Source organism: Daktulosphaira vitifoliae, unplaced genomic scaffold (genome assembly GCF_025091365.1).
Source record: "Daktulosphaira vitifoliae isolate Bord-2020 unplaced genomic scaffold, ASM2509136v1 Scaffold_1, whole genome shotgun sequence".
NCBI lineage: Eukaryota > Metazoa > Arthropoda > Insecta > Hemiptera > Phylloxeridae > Daktulosphaira > Daktulosphaira vitifoliae.
This window is the reverse complement of record NW_026099572.1, coordinates 33,411,435-33,436,504: the sequence shown is the minus strand read 5'-3', so window position 1 is coordinate 33,436,504 and position 25,070 is coordinate 33,411,435. Positions and strand designations below refer to the sequence as shown.

General features: G+C 28.9%; 1 protein-coding gene across 4 annotated transcripts in view; it reads left to right on the top strand.

Annotated features, from left to right (window-relative positions):
- Positions 1-25,070, top strand: part of LOC126894254 (FERM and PDZ domain-containing protein 4) — a 71,424-nt gene that overhangs the window by 22,869 nt on the left and 23,485 nt on the right. For 2 of the 4 annotated variants that reach the window (XM_050665130.1, XM_050665132.1), the window contains exon 2: positions 20,841-20,966. In XM_050665130.1, coding sequence (XP_050521087.1) covers positions 20,841-20,966 — 126 coding nt within the window. Of the gene's footprint in view, positions 1-4,447; positions 4,876-20,840; positions 20,967-25,070 lie in introns of those variants that run through there. The other 2 variants (XM_050665131.1, XM_050665133.1) reach the window with 2 other exon arrangements.

Here is a 25,070-nt window from a genome sequence, read left to right as displayed (position 1 = left end):
ATTTAAAATGTATCGTTGCTATATTTGTGTATATAAACATAATATTATCAAGATTTTCGACAAAATCAAGTAAAAAGTTTGTAACTTGGTTACTACGGAAAAAATAACGAAAAATAATTGAAAAAATAATTACAGACTCCTGTAGTAATAAGTTTAAATGCAATTACTATAAAATGAAACGAAATACTGATTTAAAAACGTTTTATTTAATAAATGGTCTTAACAAATTGGCAATTTTGTAGAAAATTATTATGTGCTCCTATACTAGTTAAATTAATTTATCGCTCATTTTTACATACAAAAATCAAACAAATTATAATTATTATACATCTAAATTTTTAAGAGTGTCAAATACTTTCTATTTGAAAAGTTAATGAATCTCAGTAGAAAAAACGTATTTATATTTTCACTTAGTTATTTTGTGTACTAAATATTTGTACCGCTGGCGTCAATCTTGTATTTTGACATATAATGTTTAAATAATAGAAGAAAAAATCTTTATGTAGTTCAAAATCAATTGTTACGTCTGATAACAATTTTTTATTAAACTCTCATAGTGTACTAATTTTATTTTGTACATTATATGTGTAGTAAAAATAAAAAAACGTGATAGGCAGTAAAAGCATACTCGACATGCTTATATAATAATCAAAAGGTAAAGCAATTATAAAGAGTCACGTTTGGCGTGTGCGTTTTCCGATTTTGTCCATACGAAGTTTGAGTATACCAGTTATTTTACCTAGAGGTGTCCAAATATTGACCTGTACGATGAGGTTGCTTCCAGCGGTCCAACCAAAATACACCTACTAAAGTTTGACCACAAAAGGCTATTAGGTATTTAGGTATTTAGGTACCATTTGACCCTTTCATTTTTGTTTATCTTGATTTGTGGTTGATAAGAGAACAGGTTATAAACAAAAAAGCTTTAAGCCATTTAATAAATAGCGGTTTGTATTTAAATAAGACTAATTATTCGACCGATGAAAAAAGTGTTTGAATTTTTTTTTTATTGTACTTACAATTAAGTGGCGTTATACAAAAAGCAACTATCTCACATTTAAGATTTCACATAACGTATTTTATTTAGTAACAATTATCATTTACATCAATAAAATCTTTAAGTTGAATTTAGAAACATAATTTTAAGTTATAACTCAAAATTGTATGTATATATATATATATACAATCGAATATTGGCTTAGATATAGTTTTCATAATGCATAATAGGAATTTTTCTAGCTGTTTTTAATAGATGCTTGGTTTTTATTCATTGTAGGATGGTTGTTTTTTCATAAATTGTTTAGTTGTATATACTTTGATGCTAAATCGTATAACACCATTTTGTAACTTAAAAAATTGTTCACATAATTTACATAATTGCCCCAGTTTGATAACTGCGTGTTGTCCCAGGGTGCAAGGAGAAGGGAGCTATTGTGATTTTTTGGGGCGTCATAGCTAATGAACTCGATAAAATTCAGATAAAAATATTATGTTGTCTATAATTTATATTTTTTTGTTGATGCATACTCTGTTTCTTTAAGTTAGAATTATTTTTTTCGGGGTAAAATGAAATTTTTGTTTTATTTTTGCTCAACAAAAAATTTCAAGAGTGTATCAAATATAAACTGCCCGGAGCTAGAAACCCTTTGTGCGCTTCTGCGTAGATTTATAATTTATGTTTAAAGTTATTCCATGTTTTAGATTTTATTATTGTTTTTTTAGGTAAGTTTAAATGATGGCCGTAAACATATTGGAAGATAACCGTAAGAATATTTTTAAATGACTCACATTTATTATTCAACAGAATTCTCTGTCATAAAAAATATAAACTGTATCAATCCATATGGTTTTAATGTTTGGATTTCGTCATTTTTAGTCAATATTTTTATTCCAAAAAGTATATATATATAAACTTAATAAGACTCTTACATATGCATAATTGATTGAAAGAACACTTTTGGCACGAAATCTGCAATTAGATCTACTTTTCTTAGATAAGTAAACACTTTACTTGGCTTAAATTAAAAATGTTTTAGCCAATACTCGTTAGTATTTTTTAGATAAATGTATCATTTTAAATAGCCAATTACTCAAATGTCGTTAGTAGTCTATTAATTGTTTTAATTAGTGCACAGAAGCCGGAAATGTTTTCTTGTAGTAAATAATAAGTAACATTGTGAATGACGCGTAAGTGTTTAGCTAAGTATACATTTGTTTTTTAAGTTAAATGACTTCTAATCATTTGTTCGGTGTATGAGCATACCAAGCGATTTGTTTTTATCTTCGCCGAACAATCGCGCGTTTACTCTTAACACTACGCTATTTGTATAAACTCTACTGTAAAATTAGTAACGATTTGTTTTACAAACCGCACACCAATTCCGTATTCGTGACTCCCTGTATTTATTTGCTCTCAAACCAAATGTAAACAAATCCGGTGAATAAAAGCACACAAATACAAACGATCTAAGTACGCAATGAATTTCATTTTGTACATTACAACGATTTTTTTTTTAGTCGTTTTGAAGAACATTAGGTTTCTTGACATTTCTAATTTGATACGTACAATCGTTTAATGAAACTCTAACAAAACGCGACACGATGGAACAAATTTTTCACATTCTTATATGGACAGTCCGAGCGACGTGTGTGGAAGTATTTCTGTAACGAACCAGTGCAATCGAAGAATCGCTTAAGAATATAAAAAGGCATAGTTGGTTTTTATTCAGAGATGGAAACAAAAACTAGGGCACGTTAAAGTGTTGCATTCCGCACAGTATGGATTAGCAGATTAGAAAATACTATACTTTGAACATGTAAACTAATTTAACCGTGTTTTATTTTTTCGTTCATTAATTACTAAGACTATTGAACTTTGCCAATGGACACCTATACCGAAAAAAATTGTCTGGATTTTAAGTTGTTACTTTGTGAGCTTAAAGATAAAATACATGTTGTTCGGTTTGAAAATAGTTGTTGGTGGAACCGTACGCTTTTGAATACGAAAATTATTCATATGTACTCTCACGTAATGATATTACTCTATGAATAATAATAATAATAACGTCTCGGTAAAACAACAGATATTTGTGTTTTACAGAATAATTCCTTGCGCGTTTCTCCAGAAAATAAACAACAGAAACCCGTTAAAAGCGAGTATACTTTACATGATGCAGTGATGCTGGCAATTGTATAAAGAATACTTGACTGATGTGGAAAATTGAAGTTTATTCAAAAATTATTAAATACACCTAATAGGGTTCTATTTGTTTTGGGGCAAATTTACGTTCAGCGCATTATGTTTACTTGAATATCATATTATTTGCACGAGATGTTACTTAATGTTAATTTAGGTTGGTGTTGTTAACAAGTTCAGAGGTAGACCTAGCCTACGTCATTCTATGTATACAATAAAATTAAATATTGGAAAATGTAAATCAATTTGTCAAACTTAGATAAAAAAAACGTTTGCGTCAATGAACGGTATTGGCGTCGAGTCAAATAATAAGTCATTTATTGTTATTTAAAATCACAAAGCTGATTTATTCACTGAAAGTTAATACATTAATGTTGAAGGTTAATGAACTGAAAATATTTAAAAATTTATTATTTTTACATGCATTGGCGGCATTTACTTATTGCCAATTTTCAAACAGATTTGGTGCTTTCCCAGTGACACCACTAACCATTAAATTTTCGATAATCGTTAAATCTTTATTCATTACAGTCTAACGGTAACACCATTAATTAGATAATATTAATTAATACTCTATTATTATTATTTTAGTTGACAATAACCGTAAAATCGCATGTGTCCCAATTGATTATAATTTATGATAATTATTTGGGATGCTATCCAACATAATGTTTTGAAACGAGTGTTGGCAGACATAGCAGTTATTATAATGTGTTTTATTAGATTTCTTGGTTTTGACGTATGTTAGTGGCGCGGTTATTGATGGCGAAAAGAAATTTGTAGTTGAAATTGTCGCCTATCTATCGTGGTTTACGTTTGGAACCTTTTACTAACACATCCCAAGACACTGTCAATAGTGCAATTAGATTTTGATTACCTATTCGTGTTGTGTAACTTTTGTCACTTGTTTTTTTTACCAATGTACATGTCTCCTGAGAAATGATTTTTTGCTAGATGCAAGTATTTCTGAAAATGTTAAAAAAAAAAAAAAAGAAAGGAAGTAATGACACAATTGAACGTGAGTTTTCTACATGATCAAAACGAAAGGTTTGGCTAAATAAATATGTACGCGGTGTCCAGTATTCATCGACGACGACACAGAAGTACAACGGCCCCAAGGATGTTAAAAAAAATTAATAATAAAACCAGCTCGGCACCGGTAAGTCCATTTTAGGGATTCCAAAGAAACGCTCTCGGGTCGAGTGGTCGACAAGTTCTTCCTTCTCTCCGGCCTGTTTCTACAACGGGACCCGATGCTGATCTCCGCAGTCGCTTTCTCATCATCGGTTTCCCACTACTGTAGCAGATTTTGCCACGAGCCATACGTACACTGCATTAGTCGGTTATCCGACAGCGTACCGGTCTCTCGTACATCAGGACTTCGAAGTTTCTCCGGTATCTCATGCTGTGTTGGTGGTAGTGTAGTAGTACAGACCTAATGAACCGTAAGTGCATAAGTGCGTGATAAAAAATCATGTTTGTTTTTTTTCCTGGTAAATTTATGTAATTTTGGATAAATTATGACCGCGGGACTACTGAAATCTTGTGGTTAGTGTTAATTGGTTCGGCTATGTGGCGACTGTAATGTTTAGTGCGATCGCGTATATAGCTGTCAATAACCATCAAAGGAGTTCGGTTCAAAGACCCAATAGAAATGGTGAAATTCAAAGATCAATAAGGTACTTACGCCTAAAAATCAAATTTCCATTAAAAAAACATGACAAAAAAATATTATCTGTACTTGTTATAGTCTAGTTTAATATAATCAGTTTTGATGACAATAAATTAGTCAAAATCTAATCATTATTAGTCGTTTAGTTTATCTAAATAATGAGAAAAACATTCAATAAAATTATGACACAATAAACTTTTGTTATTTCTAAACATTGTTGAAAAATATTAATTTTATATATTCATAATGATTCACAAATGGATTTTTATTTTCATGACTAGATTTAGATTAAAAAAATTTACTCCAGAAAAAAATAATTTTTATACATACAATGAACTATTGATTTATTGTTTAATTATAATAAAAGTCGACACTAAACTCGCGGTTTATTAATAAGTTAGATTTTTACTTAATAATAGTCTTATCCATATAAGCAATGCCTTAAAAAACTTGATCCCCATGGTTGAAAAAATATGCACACTTCTGATTCTTATTTCTAAATTATAGATTTTAACTCTCACTGTGTTTAAGTATTGATACTTCGTAATGAAAAAAATTTAGAAATTATAATACGTAAATTAGTGTACAAATAATATAAAACATATTATATTTTTAATAAGAAATTTAATAAATATAGTTTTAGTAGATTCATACGGAGTTATATTATGTTAGTTAAGCAATCTATTTTCTAACGGAGTACTTAAAAAACGAAAATAATGTAATGGTGAATGTTTTAGTAATTCTTGGGTAAAAATTCTTAAGTACAAAATGTCTAGAATTAAAAGATTATTGTATATTTTTTTCATAAAAATATTTTGATATTTTAATTTTTTGAAACTCCTTATTATTATTTATTTAAAAGTGAAATGGTCGTTAGAATTGATTAACTAATACAAAGGTTGGATTGTTTTTGTTATTTTATATACAATAACTATTTTTCTAAATTCTTTCGTACTAAGAATTTTTATTCGGGTAGCATAAAATTTTTTTGTCGATATTAATTTGAGTGTGAATTACAACCAAACCATATTATGTTAATATTATAACTAAAAAATAACTTTCTACGTATGAGGACAATTCCATTATTGGTCGAGATAAAACCGTATGATTCAAGTTTCCTTCTTGAGAAACTAGAATTACAGTAGAATAGACATTTACTTCTAGTCGTATTAAATTTGTTTATCAGTACTAACGCTCAATCGTAATGAGCACTAAAATGAAATTAAAAACAGGACGTCTGTAATGTTTTTTTTAATCAGATTTATTATTCAAAAACCGAAAATCCCTTCTACTTTTTACATTATCTAAAAAGAAAATATATTATTAAAACTCATATTAAAAAAAATATATAATTAAAAGAAACCAATTAAGCTGAAAAAAAATTAAATAAAGATCTATTTTAAGGGTTTTTAATTTCCTTTGTAATTAAGTAAATCTGAAATACAATACTATAAGGGATACTATTTATTTTTGAAACGGATTATTATAAAGTATGGTATTCACAACATAATAATATTTAATATCTTAGTTAAACAAACTATATTATAATTTTTTTTGGATCTTCCATTTATTTTCAAATAAATAATAATTTCTAATACTTTTTTTCTATAACACTAGTTGTCTCGCATAACAATATTGTGCGTTATGTTGCAAAATATTAGTTTTTTATGCAATAAGATTTAAAAAAAGTCATTTTTTTCATATTTTCATATTAAATATGACATTAAGACTAACCTCATAATTGGCTTTGCGTGACGGACATTATCTAAAAATAATTTAGACCTACATACATAATGTAGGTCTAAAATATTTTTAGATTATATTATACTATATTATCATAAAAGGACTTTATTAAACTGGTGATACTATAATATATGTGAATGGATGTTATCTCCCATTAATTAAATGTATTTAACTCAATAGTTTTGGTGATCTATGTAATATTTTAAAAATTCAAACAGAAAAATGAAAAGACTGAAAATAGAAGAACGATCTTTTTAAAAATTGGCCGATTGTAAATGTAAATAAAAAACAACTATAATGTGTAATGGTTATTTATTATTGACGTATTTTTATAAAAAAAAAAAAAAAACAACTGTTGAGTTACGAGATTAATTATATTTGCATATGCTACGAAAACCGCAGAATGAAATAGTTTTGTTTAATCCAACATTGTTATTAGCAAATTACGAACTTAGATGAAAGGATAATTATCAATTATAATCATTTATTAAAACGTGCGATAGATTCAATCCCACAAATATTTTCATCTATTTTAAAAATATTTTATATGATGAAGGGACACGAATTAAGACACTAACTGGTATTTGGCACCAGTAACATAGTTCTTGGACTTACTATATCGAAATGTAGCGCAATAATATCTTTTTACTGTCAACATTAGGGTGGCCCTCAAAAATCGAATGTCTTTTTTTTTTTACGCTACCCCTTAATTTTTTTTTAATGGTCAAAAAAATGAGCTGTGCAAAATTTGGGACCGATCCGTTAAGGTTAACCCGTGCCCCCGGGCCTATTAAGTTGAGTCGAAGAGTCAAATTTAATAGAAATAACTGATCTATGTCTTATAACTTTTTTTCTCTTAACTTAGAATAATAAAAGTAAAACTCAAGTAAAGGAAATTTTACAAGAAATTCAAAAATAATAACTTCAATGTTGTTTTCTCAATAAATAGCCCACAAAAACACTACATACAGTAAAAAACATGTAAAAGTCTTAAAATACGTTATAACTGATTTTGTTGATTTTTAATTATTTATTTTCATTTTATTTTTTGGAAAACGCATATTCGTTTAAAAAAAGATTCTAGAAGTTTAATTTTTTATGCCAAGTACGATAATTATATTAGCTTTATTATTTTATGGACAGTTAATTAATGATTAATTACAAATTTAACAAAATTGATTGTATTATTACCTTTTTTCGTATCAATATATCAATTTTGGTTTACTGAATTACTTTAAGATAGTACCAATTATATTATTATTAAAGATAAGAATATTTGAGTTATTTTCGACAACTGACATAATTTGTGTCGTATAAATGCAGCAGACAATTTGTGAACACGTTAAATATATTTTACCTGTTTATTATTATATATTAAATGATACGTTTTAATCACAAATGTACAATACTTTTAGCGTCTTTTAAAGTATTACGAACTAATATTTATCTTATTGGTAATTATTCCCACGAAATAACTGGTAGTAAGTTACCATCAAATTTACAACTATTTAATCTGAACACTGATTTTTTGAAAATTGATCCATCATTTTGGAGTGCGAACAACAGTTACATAAATGCTTTAAATACTATAAGTAAATTACGAGTCATTAATGATACAGCCTAGCGTGGCATTAAATTAATCTAAGACTACATTAATATATTAACTACAAATGAAGAACAGAAACAATACGTTTTACAAATAGTAAGTAATTATCGGAAAAAATTTCCTAATTGTAAAAAAAGTACATTATCAAAAAATATATTATAATAATATAATTTAATTATTGTTAAAATATTTTTTTTAAAGTTATTATTATTTAAAAAAAAAATAAATTAAAAATTGTTAATAACAATTAAATTAAACTGTTAGATTTGTAATTAATCATTAATTAACTGTCCATAAAATAATAAATCTAATATAATTATCGTACTTGGCATAAAAAATTAAACTTCTAGAATCTTTTTTTAAACGAATATGCGTTTTCCAAAAAATAAAATGAAAATAAATAATTGAAAATCAAAAAAATCAGTTATAACGTATTTTAAGACTTTTACATGTTTTTTACTGTATGTAGTGTTTTTGAGGGTTATTTATTGAGAAAACAACATTGAAGTTATTATTTTTGAATTTCTTGTAAAATTTCCTTTACTTGAGTTTTACTTTTATTATTCTAAGTTAAGAGAAAAAAAAGTTATGAGACATAGATCAGTTATTTCTATTAAATTTGACTCTTCGACTCAACTTAATAGGCCCAGGGGCACGGGTTAACCTTAACGAATCGGTCCCAAATTTTGCACAGCTCATTTTTTTGACCATTAAAAAAAAATTAAGGGGTAGCGTAAAAAAAAAAAAAGACATTCGATTTTTGAGGGCCACCCTAGTCAACATATTCAATAGTTCGTCATTTTAGCAACTATGACATTATTTATAATGTAGTCGATAAAAAAACACTCAAAATAATTTTTTTATCTTTTCTTCATTGTTAGGTAATGTTTTAGAATTAAAAAAAATTATTTAACAGCAACACGTTCAATAATGAATTTATTACAACTACTAGTTTAGAGATTTTAAATGTTTTTAAAGAATTATTTTGTACAAACCATTCTTTTATTTATTACTATAGAATTACTATCATACTCAATCCAAAAAGTTTCTCGTTATTTTGTGCATAATTTTTTAAAGTCAATGATTGACCTATCAAATGATAATATGGTTTAAACAATTAAAACAACTTTTTTGGCCTCATTTAACAATATTATATTTATATTTTATTTTTAAATTGTAGTAATTAAATATACACCTATATAATAATAAAATATATTAGATTTATAGAATGAAGAAGAAAATGATCGAGTCTAGTCGGATAAAAAATAAAGACAAGATATAAATATATGATTTTGAATGAAAAAAACATCTTTCTATTGTACAAAAGTACATAACAAAACTAATTGGTAAAACAATAACTTATTATTGCATAAGCGGTTTTGTATTTGACATATCTGTACGAATAATGTATTGAGATGTCTTTGAAAACATTTTAAAAGTATTCTTATTCGCATTAAAAACATCAAACAACTCGCTGTTTTTATTCGAGAGTACTTTCAAACGAGAAACAAATAAAACATTTCTAAGTATTTTTTTCCCTTTATTATTTAAAAATACCTGTTCAAAAAGTGCTAATGGCACGTGGTAGTCGACTAGACGTTTTTCAATGAAGTCTTCAGTATTGACGCAGTCCCAACAGTAAAATAAATCCCATGCTCAGAATTACTTCCGTTTTTCTCGCAGACATACCACTCCTCTCGACACTTGCCGATGGTAATACACACAGAATCTTTAGATAGAACAGGAAGTGTGGAATGCCCTGAAAATATTTTAGTAAAGATCTCAAAGAGTGGGGGGAGATTTTTTTTTACTGTCGAGCCACTATTTTGTATGTGCCCGCTCATGGCAGCTAACTAACTCAGTTTGTCTAAACAAAGTGACGAACGACATGCAGTTACATATGCCAACGAGAAGCCATCGTGAAAACATTAGTATGGTGTGTAACGTATTAATAATGTGCATAAGATTAATAAAATATTTCAAGTTACCGAAATCTAAAAAGAAAAACGATAATTTTTTATAAATTCAAAAATATTATTTTATTTATGTTTAAATCGCTGTTGTACATGTTAGGCACATATTATTCACAAATACTACATGTGCTATGAAGATTTAACAAGTTTCACAAATACTTGGGAAATTCAAATAAGTGTAAAGCCTTAAACATTTTGAGGTAATGTCACCCAGGAGTGAAATAATGTTCTGTGATATTGTGATTTATTTATACGTTTATACGAACTTATTTTTTCAGCACTTTTTTTTCTGACTTGTACAAAGTTTTTTTTATTAGAAAAACAATTGGTACATAAAATTTACAATAAGTTTTTTTTGACTTTTCAATTACATAGCATTAATAGCGTTAAAGGAAGTCGTCCAATGGTAATACTTCAAATAGTTTTAGTTAGAGCTGTATTCTTGTTATGATTTTATTGTTGTCTTTATTTCGTTATATCAAAAGGTCTTAGTTCTATTTACGTTAAGGTCTACGTAGTGAGTATATTCTTTTAATTAAAGGGTTTGTGTTTATAATGAGTTTTGAATGGAATCTAGTATAGCGTATAATTGAAAGTTCTTTAATAGTTTTGATGTTTAAATCTTTGTGTAAGTTATTATTTGTTACATACCAAGGTTCACCTGCTTACACTCGTTATGTTATATTTTGAAAGGTTTGTATTGGTCGAATGTTAGATGGTTTAGCTGGTCCCTATATCTGGATACAATAAGACCAGTCAAGTCTGATTATTATCTGATAAATAAGTATTTTTGTTTTAAGAGATAACTTAGATTTAGTAGTGAACGAAAGAAATGAAGTCTACTGTTGGTTTTTTTTTCTTTTGTCTCTTAGGTGAGGTCTCCACGTCAATCGTTCTCCCTTAAGTACTATTATGCCTAGGTACATAGTTTCGTTGTGCGTATTAAATATTGTGTTGTTTAATTTTATATCTGAACATTTTTTGGATCGGAACGCCTACTTGAATTCTGTAGTAGGGAAAATTTGCACAGCCTTGTTTTACCGTAAACTTACTTTCATAAAAGTTAGACTTTATTATTAAACAGAGAGGCGCTGGAAATATTTGTTTTAATTTGTAAAGCAGCCCGTCATGCCACACTCTACCAAAGGCTTCGGCTACGTTGAGAAATGGACCAGTGCAGTATCTGCGGTTTTCAATTGCTGAGGCTATTGTGTCGGTTAACTTATAAACTTGGTGTGTAGTAGTAGTGTCCCTCGCGGAACCTAAACTGAGTGTTGGATAAGATGTAGTGCTCTTGTAATATTGGCCTAATTCTTTCGAGTAGAAGTTTTTCGAATAGTTTACTTAATGTGCGTAACAGGCAAATATTAGCAGGTTAAATAAATAAACTTCACTTTGCAAGGCTTTTACTTTTATGTGCGTGAAATACGTTGAAATATCATTCTTATTATTATTTCAATAACCTTCATTAATTAATGATGTTTTCAAAAAATGTTTATTTGATTATTCGATGTTGTTTCTTTTTAACATCCTTTAGTCGTGTAATTATTAACTCAAATTATAATTAATTTAATATTTTGAGCTCTTATGAAGGAATTTCGAAATCTTTGTCCACACATTCTTCTTTGTACACATTTCATAACATAAAAAACTTTAGTATACATTGTACGCGTATACGAATTTGAATCGTTAAAATATATAATTTGACGAATAAAATCGTCAAAATTCAAGGTTTAAGTTTTTAGAGTAGCCAACTGCCGAAATTTTCAATATATAAACGCATAAAATTAATTAAACAAGTTATACTTACCAACCAACACAATTTACTGCGACGTTTTAATTTCCTAAGTGAAATGTGATTAAAAATATGAACTTCATTGAGAAAGGAAACAACGATGTAAAATATTGTGTTTTTATTGAATAGCTCTTCACAGTCAATATTGTATTCGAAAGCGTTGTGTTATTCTGAATAACATTCCTTAGTATTACGAAGAACTCATTAATTTGGAACAATTCGAGACGTCAATACATATTTTATGCAAATGAAACGATACCGAATTTTGCTGGAGGAGTCCTAAAATAGTTATAAATGTTTACGTTTCTGTTTAAGTTTATTGATGCTAAACCCATTTCTCCAGAATAGCAATGTGGTATTTTCAATACTGTTGTGTACATATTTGTCTGGGAAAAATGTAAACTATTTAAATGGATTTCAAATTTACTTTTTTATTCATGAACAGTACGTGAAAATCATATTCAGTATTTGAAAATGAAAATTATTTCCAAAAAGTGTAGTCTACACTGTGAGTTCGGTTAAAATATGTGCATTGATTTATAAAAATTAGTTTTAAATATTAAAAACAGTTTGAGTCCTCATTATTGAATGCAAATTAAAGCGATTTTTTTTAAACTTATTCAAACAATTAAAAAATAGTATTTTTTTTAAAAATCAAAATATTAATATATATAGCGTCACTAAAATACGAAATATTAAAAAAATAGGTGTAGTGGTTATTGGTTAACACGAATCATTGATTGTTGTTTATTACTTGTGTAAAAATAATGAAACATGAACTATTTTTGAACCACTAGTTTTACAATGATCGATATGAAATCCAAATTATTAATAAATAATAAACTTGTTATAGGAAATGTTTTGTAATTTTTTGTTGAGGTTTTTGCTTGGTTATTTATTTGCCAATATTACAAATGAAATAGTGTCCATATTTATGACCGATTTTTTTATCCACGACCCTCACTAATCCTGACAACCATTACTATTCTCTTACTTTACATGCACTTTAAACTTAAATAATGCGAATGTGATTGACTGTATTTTACTTTTTCTTCTTCATGTACTATTCTGAATTTGTCCAAGCTTATTTTTAAACTAGATGACTAAAACTATATTTTAAATCTGCATCACTCTACCGCATGTTTTTTCTTTTTCTAACAGTTCTACGCTAAATAACAATAATAATATCTAATAGCAATATCCATTGCAATCTTATTTTCTTAAACTATTTTCGTAATAGAAAATCGTCGCTATTTGTATAAGAAATGTGATTGTGTCCCTGAAGCGAACAAAAAGCTTGTGTGATCAACAATCAAAAGCTTTCTTCTTAACGGAAGTCGTTCGATGAAAATTTTCAACACGCACATACGCAAAAAAAAAAAAAAAGAAATAACAATAACCAAAAAGCGAGTTTCTCTTTCAACGTGAAACCGAATTTACTCGATATTCTAAACGATTTTTGTATGCGATTGTGAGTTTTGGTTTTTGAGTCGTCATAGTAACAATCGCCAATCATTCACTCGCGTAGGCATTCATCTTCATTTACAAAGCTTAAAATATAGCGATTAATCGCACTGCTTGGGATTGCGGTAAATTAGTATATAACAATAAACACTCAGACGGTTTCATCTGTCAATACAACTATAATTGTTAGACAAATTGCAAGTATTTGCATATTATTTAAGAATAATTTCGAATAAAGTAGCAGATCACAGTTAACTACAAAATATCATACATTTTATTTGTTGTTTGAAAAAAATTAGTTTAATGTTTTCAAACTTTGCATTAAAAATATTTCTTTCTCAGTTTATTTGAATGGGTGATTATTTTGAATGTCATAATTTGATCTCTGAGAAGTTTTAAGAAACGAGAGCATTTCTTTTGGCGCGTAGGGCAAATACCTCTCGTTTTGAGAATTGTTTCCAAGAAATTGTGCCAACATGGGAAGTATACCTATTGCTGACTATTATATAACTAATAGTCTATGACGGTTAACTTCCAGGTAATTCGGTGTTATTCTCTGATTATACTGTAATTGGTAGTAAAACAGTGTGTCAATTTCATTCATTATAACTTTTTATTACTAAGTTTTCGAACCAAATTCGTACATAAAACGAAAAAGATGGAAAATAAAGTTTGACCTTTTTTACGGTGTATTGTATCTAAAAATACTCGTTGGGCTGTAATCATTTATCAGAGATATCCCAATTCATAATTTACAAGTCCCAGTTAGGGATATGATCACCGTTGTTGGGATTTCTAAATAAAAAAGAAGTACTGCGAAAATTCAAAAAAGTAAGCGCTGTACAGTTCGTATATTACTTCTGATGTATCAACGACAAGTTACTTAAATTGATTGTACACCGACTATTGAATCCCTCAAGAGAATTACCAAAACAAGGTAGTTCAAAAAATTCAATGCGATTCGTACTGTGACAGTGTGTCTCGCTATCAAAGGTTGCCTTTTTCGATAATCTAATAAACGCCGAGTTTATAAACTCAGCATATACTACTTATAAGTAGTAAACGCAACCACTTAAACCCCTACAACAGATAAACAACCGGAACAATTTCAAAATTAATATTAAGAATTTTGACGTAGTGTCCTAAATAAAATTGAAACACTAAAGAAAAGCACCTCGCGTTAAGATTTATACACGAAAACAAAATAACGAAGAGTTACTTCATACGTTGTACTAGAAGTACTACACATTGTAAATGTTCATGTTTTTATTAAATTGCTTTGAGGTAAGTGTGATACATGTTTTTTTTATTGATCACGCTAAATACTTATTGAAAAAAAACATTAATTGAAGTTCCATTCCAATAGGATCGTTGTATTTTATAGTGAAATCAAAAATGAATCGCAATATTATGTAAATGGTAAACAATAATTATGAAATAAATTCGAACGGGTTCAACACTGTGGTAAAATTATTTTAATATGAAAACGGTTGTGTCGGTTTTTTTTTATTGTCGAGAGCATATCCCACAACGTTGCAGTGAAAACGGATGTAATTTAGGATAGAACAAATAATAATAAGCACCTTTTATTTTGCGCATCGCCGGTAGCTACTACAATGGCCCTTGGTCGGTGGTTAGGAGACGATATTATACAGTTTCCCTCGGGCAAGCACATACATCTCGTGTAATGCTTTTACTCTGACTCGCTTGCAGTCAGTGGAAACCGTACAACAATATATTACTGTACAACATTATACACTGCAGTCCGATAGGTAACCCGTTAAAATTACTTTTACACTCGAAATCATTTGGTTCGCGTTGAATTTATTTTGCCAAAAAGACGAACGTATAAAAGCGACGGATCACTTGACGTATACCCAGCGCCTTCCCCGTTCGCTTTCAAGGTCAGGGGGGAATCGAATGGTAAAAAGCAATTTTCCGAGTTGGAACGCGTCTCAAAGAGAAAACGCAATGTCCAACAAAGTGTTTACTTTTTAATTTATTTTCGGAGACATATTGTTCACACTTCATGGCCTTCGAGTGCGCGGTGCTGTTTAAACGTTTTAAATAATCTCGGCACTCATTTCTAATTCAAATTTTAAAAGCGTTTTTAATGGCCCGATCGTCACAATGAGCGTCTCAAGTCTGGTGTGTGTGTTTGCGTTTGTATGTCACTGTGCACTGCCGAGCGTAATTGTTACACTTTTGCGTTTGATTGGTCACTTTTCTCGTTTGTCTATCGACTGTCGTTATGAGCGTATGTTTTTTTACGACGCAGCTGTGCCTTTTTATGAAGACGTTGAAACAAATTTACTAAGCGCATTTGTTCGACGGTATTCTGTAGTGTCGAGGCACGGAGAAAAAAGTTTCGTTATCTCTTTTGAAGTGCTCTTTCCGAATCGATGTGGTCGTGTAATTGTCTCGATTCAAAATTAGCGACGAAACTTTGTTTCTTTTATATTAATATTTTGCCGTAGAAATAAGTAGTAGACTGTTTACTGGGGTTCCCTTGCCAAACGTTATATCCGCCGGTGTTGTCTCTCCTTGTCGGCGCGTTCCGTAACGTATCCATGACGACGGACCACTGAGTGAAACGCAATGAAAACGCAATTTGCACTCTCCCTATTAGCACGAGAAAATATCCCATGGAAAAAACCACAGCTTATGCAAAACTAGCACATGAGGTATATTTAAAAAAGAACAGGCTCGTAATACGGTCTCTTGTAGTTTCCGGTAAGTGTTTGGACGCTCAGTGCATTCCAAATCAGATTCTGATTTTCGAAAATCGATTGGGTCTCGGCTTTTGCACACACACAGCTCGACTGTAATAATTCATTTGCACGGGGCTACCGTCATTATATTTGTTTCGTTCGGCTCCGTTGCGTGTGGTTAAAATCGCACAGAGTGTGAAGTTATACTATAGTAAATAATAAGAACCGTATAGAGTTATAGTAAAACTTTTAATAACACTATACGGCACGCAATATCGAAAATATCTCGTGTGCTCTAGTCTTTCATTTAATTTCTTCTAAGTTCATCACGAATTTGCGAAAGCGTTTATTTACTTTTCTCTTTTTAATTTCAAATTATTATATTCCAATGTGTGTGTGTTTTCTAAATATTACTCCCATGGCGTTGAAACGCTTTATTTTTGATTTTATTCTCGTGTCGAGCATTTGACGTTTCATTCAAAGTATGTGAATAAGTAAATAGACGGCAAACATTTCCGTAATAAGACATAAAATACAATATGATAGATATATATATTTGTCGAGTTTTTATTTATCATCGTTCGTCACACAGTATTAATTTTCAAAGTATTATATCGTTTAACCTTGAAAATTAATTTGGAAATATTTCGAATGTTATGAGAGTAACGCAAATCGATTACCGTACTAAAAATAATTTGCAAACCTATTGGAGCGAACATATTTTAAATTGGGCGCTTATATAGGCAACAAAAGTGACAGGGATTCGCGCAAACGTCCTGAAACGACGGGCGGAAAAAAAAAAAAAAAAAATGGGAAAACGATACCAGGAATTCAGAAGGTGAGTGCTATTTTTCTTCTGGCCATCAACATTTGTGTCGGTGTCGTGAAATATTGACCTGACAAAAAGAACTTGAAAACGGTACTAGGAATTCATAAGGTGCACTACGTTTTTCAAAAAAATAACAATCGACGGTGGAAGCGGTGGAGCAATGCCGTCTACCGATATGCATAATTTTAGTTCTGTTCGCACGGACAGTAGCGTGTCTGCTAGACGCTTTTTTCGGAAACGAAGAGTGCCATAAATATTTACAATATTTACACCATTTAACGTTATTATTATCGTGGCGTTACTGTAAAATAATAACTAATATTCATTTTCAATATTTTTTCATTACTGTCCATTCAAATAAAATTTCATAGTAATTGGAATACAATAAAATACAATTTTTGTGTAATATAAAATAATTATTGATGCGTTTTCAATAAAAACTTCAAAAACATTTGTTGTATAAAAATTATAAACGTTTAAAACTATTTAAGTTACAAACGACACAATAATGAAAACTACATAAACTCGTTGTATATAATAAATGAAACGCCCGTGCAACTAGTAAATTTCTACTGTACCTGAAGTTGGTGCGTTCTTATTTTTAATGAACTCGTAGTGTTTTTCTTGTTGTGAACTTAATATGAAATAAATTTGACTGGAAAACTTATTTGCTCGGTAGTTGTGTTACTATAACAGCCTGAAAGTAAGTAATTTTTTCCCTTGTCAAGCCAAAATGGTAGTCTCAGCAGAATAACATTTTGTTTATCAATAATTGCGGAGGAAACTGTTGATCACATTTAATAATACAATGAAAATCCGCTCGATACTTGTCTTATATTTCACTATGAAAACAATGAAACTTCGAAACGAAAAATTCATTTGTTAAAGTTAATGTAATACGCGAATAATTTTCAATAAACAGATTAAATACAACGACTCTGTTGTTATTTTTAATGGGCGACTATATTCGATTCAACGAACCGCTTGTTACTTTTGATGTGCAGCCAATTGTTTTAGTCTAAACAACAAATTTTACGCGGTCATCTCAAACATTAATGTGTAGACTAACCACACAGAGACCCGAAAGGTTTTTAATTTTCGAATTCCATGCCAATGTTATGGAACGCGTTGAAAAAATTAGTTTTGATCGTTGTCGGCCGATAAAAAATAATTAAATATACAGATGATCTGGAAAAGGACCAAAGGCCTAGAGGAAAAATAAATCTCCAGGAGGGTGGGAGAGCAACTGGTTGTAATAAATTACTATTACCTGGACGACGAATACGCTGACCAAAAAAAACCTGCTCTAAAATTGGCGCCTTGTCTAGTTTTCTTTTTTTTTATCTCTTGGAATTATAACGAAATGTTGAACTGGCAGTTGTCCAGAAGACTCCAAGAACGGAATACATTTTGGTTTTGGATGTGAGTCAGATTTATATTAATTTCGAAGAAAAAATAGTAATTACAACAATAAAAAGTGAAAGTCGTCGTAATCGATAGTTGTGAAAACTGCAGTAGGTAAAGAGTTTCAGTGGAAAGGAGTAAACTAATCATTTAGTGAATATTAACGAAATAAAGCTCTAAAAAAGATTTTCCACTCTCGCTAATTCATAATACACTTATTTGACTCAATGTTTAATAACAGTAGTATTAACAGTTAATTATTTTAGATGGGGAGGTTTCGTTAGGCCCTTTAATTAATAAAACTCCAGGAAAATAACATCTTCCATAGTAGATGGTGTTCTTTTTTGCCGATTAGCTTACAAATGGTTATCTGTATGCGCATAATTGCCTTTGCACAAAGCGTGACAATGTTTAAAATTTTGTAACGTGTTCGCTTCGTTGGTCTCTTGCGAATTACATTTTAATTAACTGTTATTTTCTTGGGAAATTAGTATAAATTTTCGTTCTCGCGTAAAACTTACTCAGTTATTTGTTATTAATCAATACGGCCAAACTTTTGGACAAGACTATAAATAAACATGTTTATACTAAATTAATTGGAGAAATATTCTTCCTCGAAAACAAAGCGTTTAAAATCATTTGTACTTTTCGTTTAAAATATAACTCAAGTTCAACTATCACAAAAGATAAACATAAAAATTAATTCCTCTTTGAATCATATGTCTATATTGTATAAAATTTAACGACATATCTCTAGGATCTCGAACAATTTTTTGTTGTATTCATTAGTTATACTTGTCTTGTTTCTGTGATGTTCCTGTAATATCTACTGAGATTAAGTGTAATTTGTTTGTCATTCAAATGACAAAATCTTCAAAACAACATAAACACAAATTAATGTCACACATAAAATTTATTTGTATCACTGAAACATTACTCATTTCATTCATGTGTTATGATACGAGTTACAAATGTGGTATAGGGAACATTATTTTACATCTTACATTTATAATCAATAACCATTCAGGTGTCACTGTATCTCTTTAATGATATTGGTTTTTAACATATTTTAACGAGAAAACTATTCAACGTTTAATTTATTAATTCATATTTTAACCGTTGATTTACCAAGTTTTAACATTATTCGAGTACTATTACACGTGAAAAACAAAAAAATTAATAGGTTATAACTAGTGAAATAGTATAATTACTAAAAAGTTAATAGAGTAACTTTTCTTCTTTAACACGCAACTTACACAAAAGTTTCCAAACATGTGTAGTTTTATTTGATTTAAACAATCCCAATTAAAGTTTTACTATTATTACTGTTGTGTGCACTTGAATATAATTTATCACAAACTCCGAGATATTTCAAAAAGCGCCCAGTATATTGTGAAGACTCGACAGTATTGGGATAATATGAAATAGTTCTGTAAATTTCTACCCCGTCATTAAAGTATGTGAACGATTACGATTGTTGTGGAGTTTGAATAAATACTTTTTAAGTTTGAAAACTTTTACAAGATAAAAAGGAATTACTACGGCTGAATTAAGTTGTAAAAAAAAAGAACAAGACTAATAGTGCGATGTGCCTTTATCGGTTACTTTATGATGTCTGTTAACCTTTTAAACGGTTGATAGAGTCGTTTGTGGTTTTTCATTTCATTAAATAAAACGATTAATCATCTTAGGCCGACTGATTGGAAGAAAATTAAACTGTATACAAAACATAAAAAAAATTAACCAAACACTCGTGCTGTTTATTGATTAAATTCACAAAACTACTCTGTCAGCACTCAATTGCTATTTATTTAAAACTGATTACATTTATTTACAAAATTAAATATTTTGTTTTACAATTATTTTTATGAAACATTTTTTTAACGTTGTTTTTTTTAGTTTATAAAAATAATAAAATATACACATAACACTGTCACATCCATATATTACTGCAAATTTTTTATTATTCAGGTACAATAGTAGAAAATAGTAATTTGTGCAATAACAAAAGTTTTGCAGTTGTTGAACTTTTACATAACTCGTTAAACAATTAATGCTTAAGCTTACTAGTGTAATGACTTTGTTTGTATGAATTCAAAGTATACTAGTTGGAACTACGGTAATTACGTAGGATGGAGTTTGTCCGATCTAGTTTTACTCGTTTGATTAGTACAGCATCATTTCAATGTTAACGCGAATTATCCCAAAGAAACCCCTGACAAGATAGGATGATTTGAATTTCCTGATGGATTTCTAGTGAAATACTAACAGAAGTACGGTCACGATACGCTGACATTATTATTGTAGTGTTTTGATAATGAAATTTCAACTCATACTGCTAGTGACATTATGTAATTGAAATTATAATTTCTAAACGTTTTAAATACTTTTAGAGTATTATTAATGGTGAAAATATGTGTCTAATGATTGTTTTTTGTATGTTATAGTCACGTCACTCAAACAGCGTCTTGGCTGCCGCCCGTAGAGGCGTGGCCCAAAGATCCGACTGCCAAATCTCTACCTTACGGCTGGGAAGAAGCTCTAGACGGTGATGGAAGACCTTATTTTATCAAGTAAGTTTCATAAAAAAATATAGTTTAGAGTGGAGCATACATAGCATTAGTGCAATATTTATGCCCAAGGTTCTCGACCGTAAATGATACATTACTTAGATTATAATTTATGAGGGAAGAGCACAATATATTATTCGACACCATATAAACGTGGCGACCATTAAAAGCTAATAGGTCATCTATGAGGTGTTTTTTTTAAGCAACTTTCGCTGTAAAACAATAATTCTGCATTGATTTGATAGGTGTCGAGTAAAATGATAAAAGTCCAATTTCGACCAAAACTAGCTTAAGTTTAATTATTATTATTTAATATATAAACATAATTAAGGATATATCCCCTATAAGGATATAGAGACGAATTTTAGACTTGCCTTAGGGGAGGTGATGTTTAGGTAGATCAACCCTAAATAAAATCTAGATATTAAAGTAACTGTATTTTGGAGAGGGAGGTTTGCCCTATCGTTCACCCTTCTAATACGCCACAGCGTGAATATACATTTATATTGCATAAAATTACACGCCAATAATAACATTTAGTGAAAATTTAATTATAAAATGAACATTTACTATTGATTACGATAGCTTATTATTAAACTATGAGATAAATAAAGTCATCTTTTAATGTCGTTAAAATTTTTTTTTTAATACAATTTCTATCTATACAAAAAGATTTTTTCAGGAAATTTTCATAAATTATTAGCAATGTTGAAACACATAATTTGCACATACAGAATAATTAGTTTCAAAATGTTATTATTCTCTAAAAAAGAATTGGTAATTTTATGCCAATGTTATTATTTATGAATTTATTTAGTTTCTTAAAAATTTATTTTCAATGTCCTGCTAAGTTGTGATTTGAGATTTGAACCTCTTTATTCGAAACTCATCGAGGTGAAGGTTATTATTATTATTATTTTTTGAATATCGTAAAGCTTACAATTGATTTTTTGATCCAAAAATTTGCCGTTAGTTAAATTAAGACTCATAAACAATACTCTTGAAATTAAAAATATTACAAATAATCTAAGTTCCAAAATAAAGCAATTTAAATGCTTGTCAGATAATCTATAATTTTTGTTTTACTTTATCATATTCAATAAATATTTATTTCCTTTATGATGTGTCTTAATCTTAGTACTTAATTATCAATTACTTTATTTGATATCGTAACTTTTAAATTAAAGAATGATGCAACAGTATACTCATTTTGATAACAGGAGCGGATTGGTCACTGGAGCAAAAGTGAAATAGCTTTTAAAAGAATAATATGGACCGCTCTGAATGATATAATTTTGGTTTTAAAATTAATTATTGAATTTTTTTTTACTCAACGCGTTTTCAATGATAAAATTTGTTTTTTTTTTTTTTATCGATGAATTTTAGCCGCAACAATTTTCACTCTTTCTGTGCCGTTAGAGTCCTAGTCGCGTTTATTTAATTATATCAAATATAACAAAATAAAATACCTAATAAGGATATTAGTTGAATAAAAAATTTACACAGCTAATAAAATTCATTAATAAAAATTATAAACTGTAGCTAAGAAAAGATGGTTTCTAGTCATTATTTTTTATCACCAAATTACTTGCTTTCTTAAAATAACCAAGAGTACTTTGATAATTTACAAGATATATTTTAGTATACATCACGTATATTAGCTTCGATGCGAAGCTGAGAAGGTATTGGTTTTGCTAAGATGTGATTTTTTTTTTTGTGTCTGTTACCACTTTTTCTCAGCTCTCACCGAACGGATTTCTTTCAACGATACGTCAAAAGATCACAAATCGTATCTAGTCGAAGACATTACCCTCAAAAATTGAAAAAATTTACCTCGTTCCCCGTAAATGGGGGAAACCTCCAAAAAAATTACAAATTTAAAAATCGCTAATTTTCGAAATTTTTTCAATTTTTTTTACTAAAAACTGCCGTAACTTTTTCAAAAATGAACATTTCAATATAATTTTTTTTTATAGATATTTGATGTCTTTATCTATCATTTGGTATATATTCTTTGTAAATCTGACACATAACCTGCCCATAGGGGGGGATTTAAAATGACAACTTTTTCACAAAAAATTAACTTTTTCAACTTAACTTTTGAAAATGTTCCGGAAGGTCTGACACTTTTATATATATCTTAAATTAAAGCTAATGTAATATACTTTAATTTGAAAAAAAAAAATTTGACCTCTGGACTTGTCTTCGTGGTGAAAGTTGACATCAAAGTTAATAAAAAATTACGATTTTTGTAAAATAATTTTTTTTTATATTTTTAACTTAATAATGCTCTAACTTTTTCAAAAATGAACATATCAATATAATTTTTTTTTATATAGATGCTTGATGTCTTTACTTATCATTTGGTATATTTTTTTTGTAAATCTGACACTTAACCTGCCCACAGGGGGGGATTTAAAATGACAACTTTTTCACAAAAAATTAACTTTTTCAACTTAACTTTTGAAAATGTTCCGGAAGGTCTGACACTTTTATATATATCTTAAATTAAAGCTAATGTAATATGCTTTATCATGAAAAAAAAAAATTTCGGACTTTATCTTATCTTCATGGTGAAAATGGCTACCGAATGCTATTTTTGTGTGAAAATTTTCGATTTTGTATTTTCCATTTTTAACTTTATTATGCTATAACTTTTTGAAAAATGTATGAATCATTACAATTTTTTTATGAGAAGTAGTATTTATATAGATCTTTCATTCGACATACTGTTTTTTTAAATCGGACCATTTCCCTAAATACAGGGGGGATTCAAAACATAAAAATGCATATAGAAAGTAGAACTTTTTCAACTTAAATTTTGAAAATGTTCCGGAAGGTCTGACACTTTTATATATATCTTAAATTAAAGCTAATGTAATATACTTTAATTTGAAAAAAAAAAATTGACCTCTGGACTTGTCTTCATGGTGAAAATACCGAATGCTATTTTTGTGTGAAATTTCTCGATTTTATATTTTACATTTTTTACTTTAATAGGCTATAACTTTTTAAAAAATGTATGGATCAATACAATTTTTTTATGAGTAATTGTATTTATATACATCTTTCATTGGATATACTTTTTTTTTAAATCAGACTATTTCCCTATATATGGGGGGGCTTCAAATATAAAAAATGCATATAGAAAGTAGAACTTTTTCAACTTAACTTTTGAAAGTGTTCCGGAAGGTCTGACACTTTTATATATATCTTAAATTAAAGCTAATGTAATATACTTTATAATGGTAAAAAAAAATTTCGGACTTTATTTTATCTTCATGGTGAAAACAGACATTAAACTTAATAAAAAAAATACGATTTTTGTAAAAAAATTCTTTTTTATATTTTTAACTTTATAATGCTATAACTTCTCGAAAGATGTATGGATCAATATAATTCTTTTTTTTGTAGATGCATGATGTCTTTACCTATCATTTGGTATATTTTTTTTATAAATCTGACTTTTTACCTGCCTACAGGGGGGGATTCAAAATGACAACTTTTTCACAAAAAATTGACTTTTTCAACTTAAATTTTGAAAGTGTTCCGGAAAGTCTGACACTTTTATATATATCTTAAATTAAAGCTAATGTAATATACTTTATCATGGAAAAAAAAAATTTCGGACTTTATTTTATCTTCAAGGTGAAAATGGCTACCAAATGCTATTATTGTGTGAAAATTCTCAATTTTATTTTTTACATTTTTAACATTATAATGCTATAACTTATTGAAAAGTGTATTGATCAATATAATTTTTTTATGGGAAATACTATTTTCTAATAATCTCTTTTTTATTCGACATACTTTGTCTTAATCAGGATATTAATAAGGAACTAGCAGTTTATGAAGCTTTTGGAATAATCCACCAATTTTTTAAAATTAAACACTATCTAAAGATTTGCATCGAAGCGTTTTTTTTTGATAGTGATTTTAATCACTGTCAGATATCATTATACTTGATCCAACTATGCCACGTCACCACTGTGCCGCAACCCCCCCGTGCTGGGTTTTTTTATATTCATGTTGTTATTAGGACGGTATTTACAAAAATATGCCCTATCGCCTGAAATAGATTGACTTTCTTGAAGTCACGACAACCAT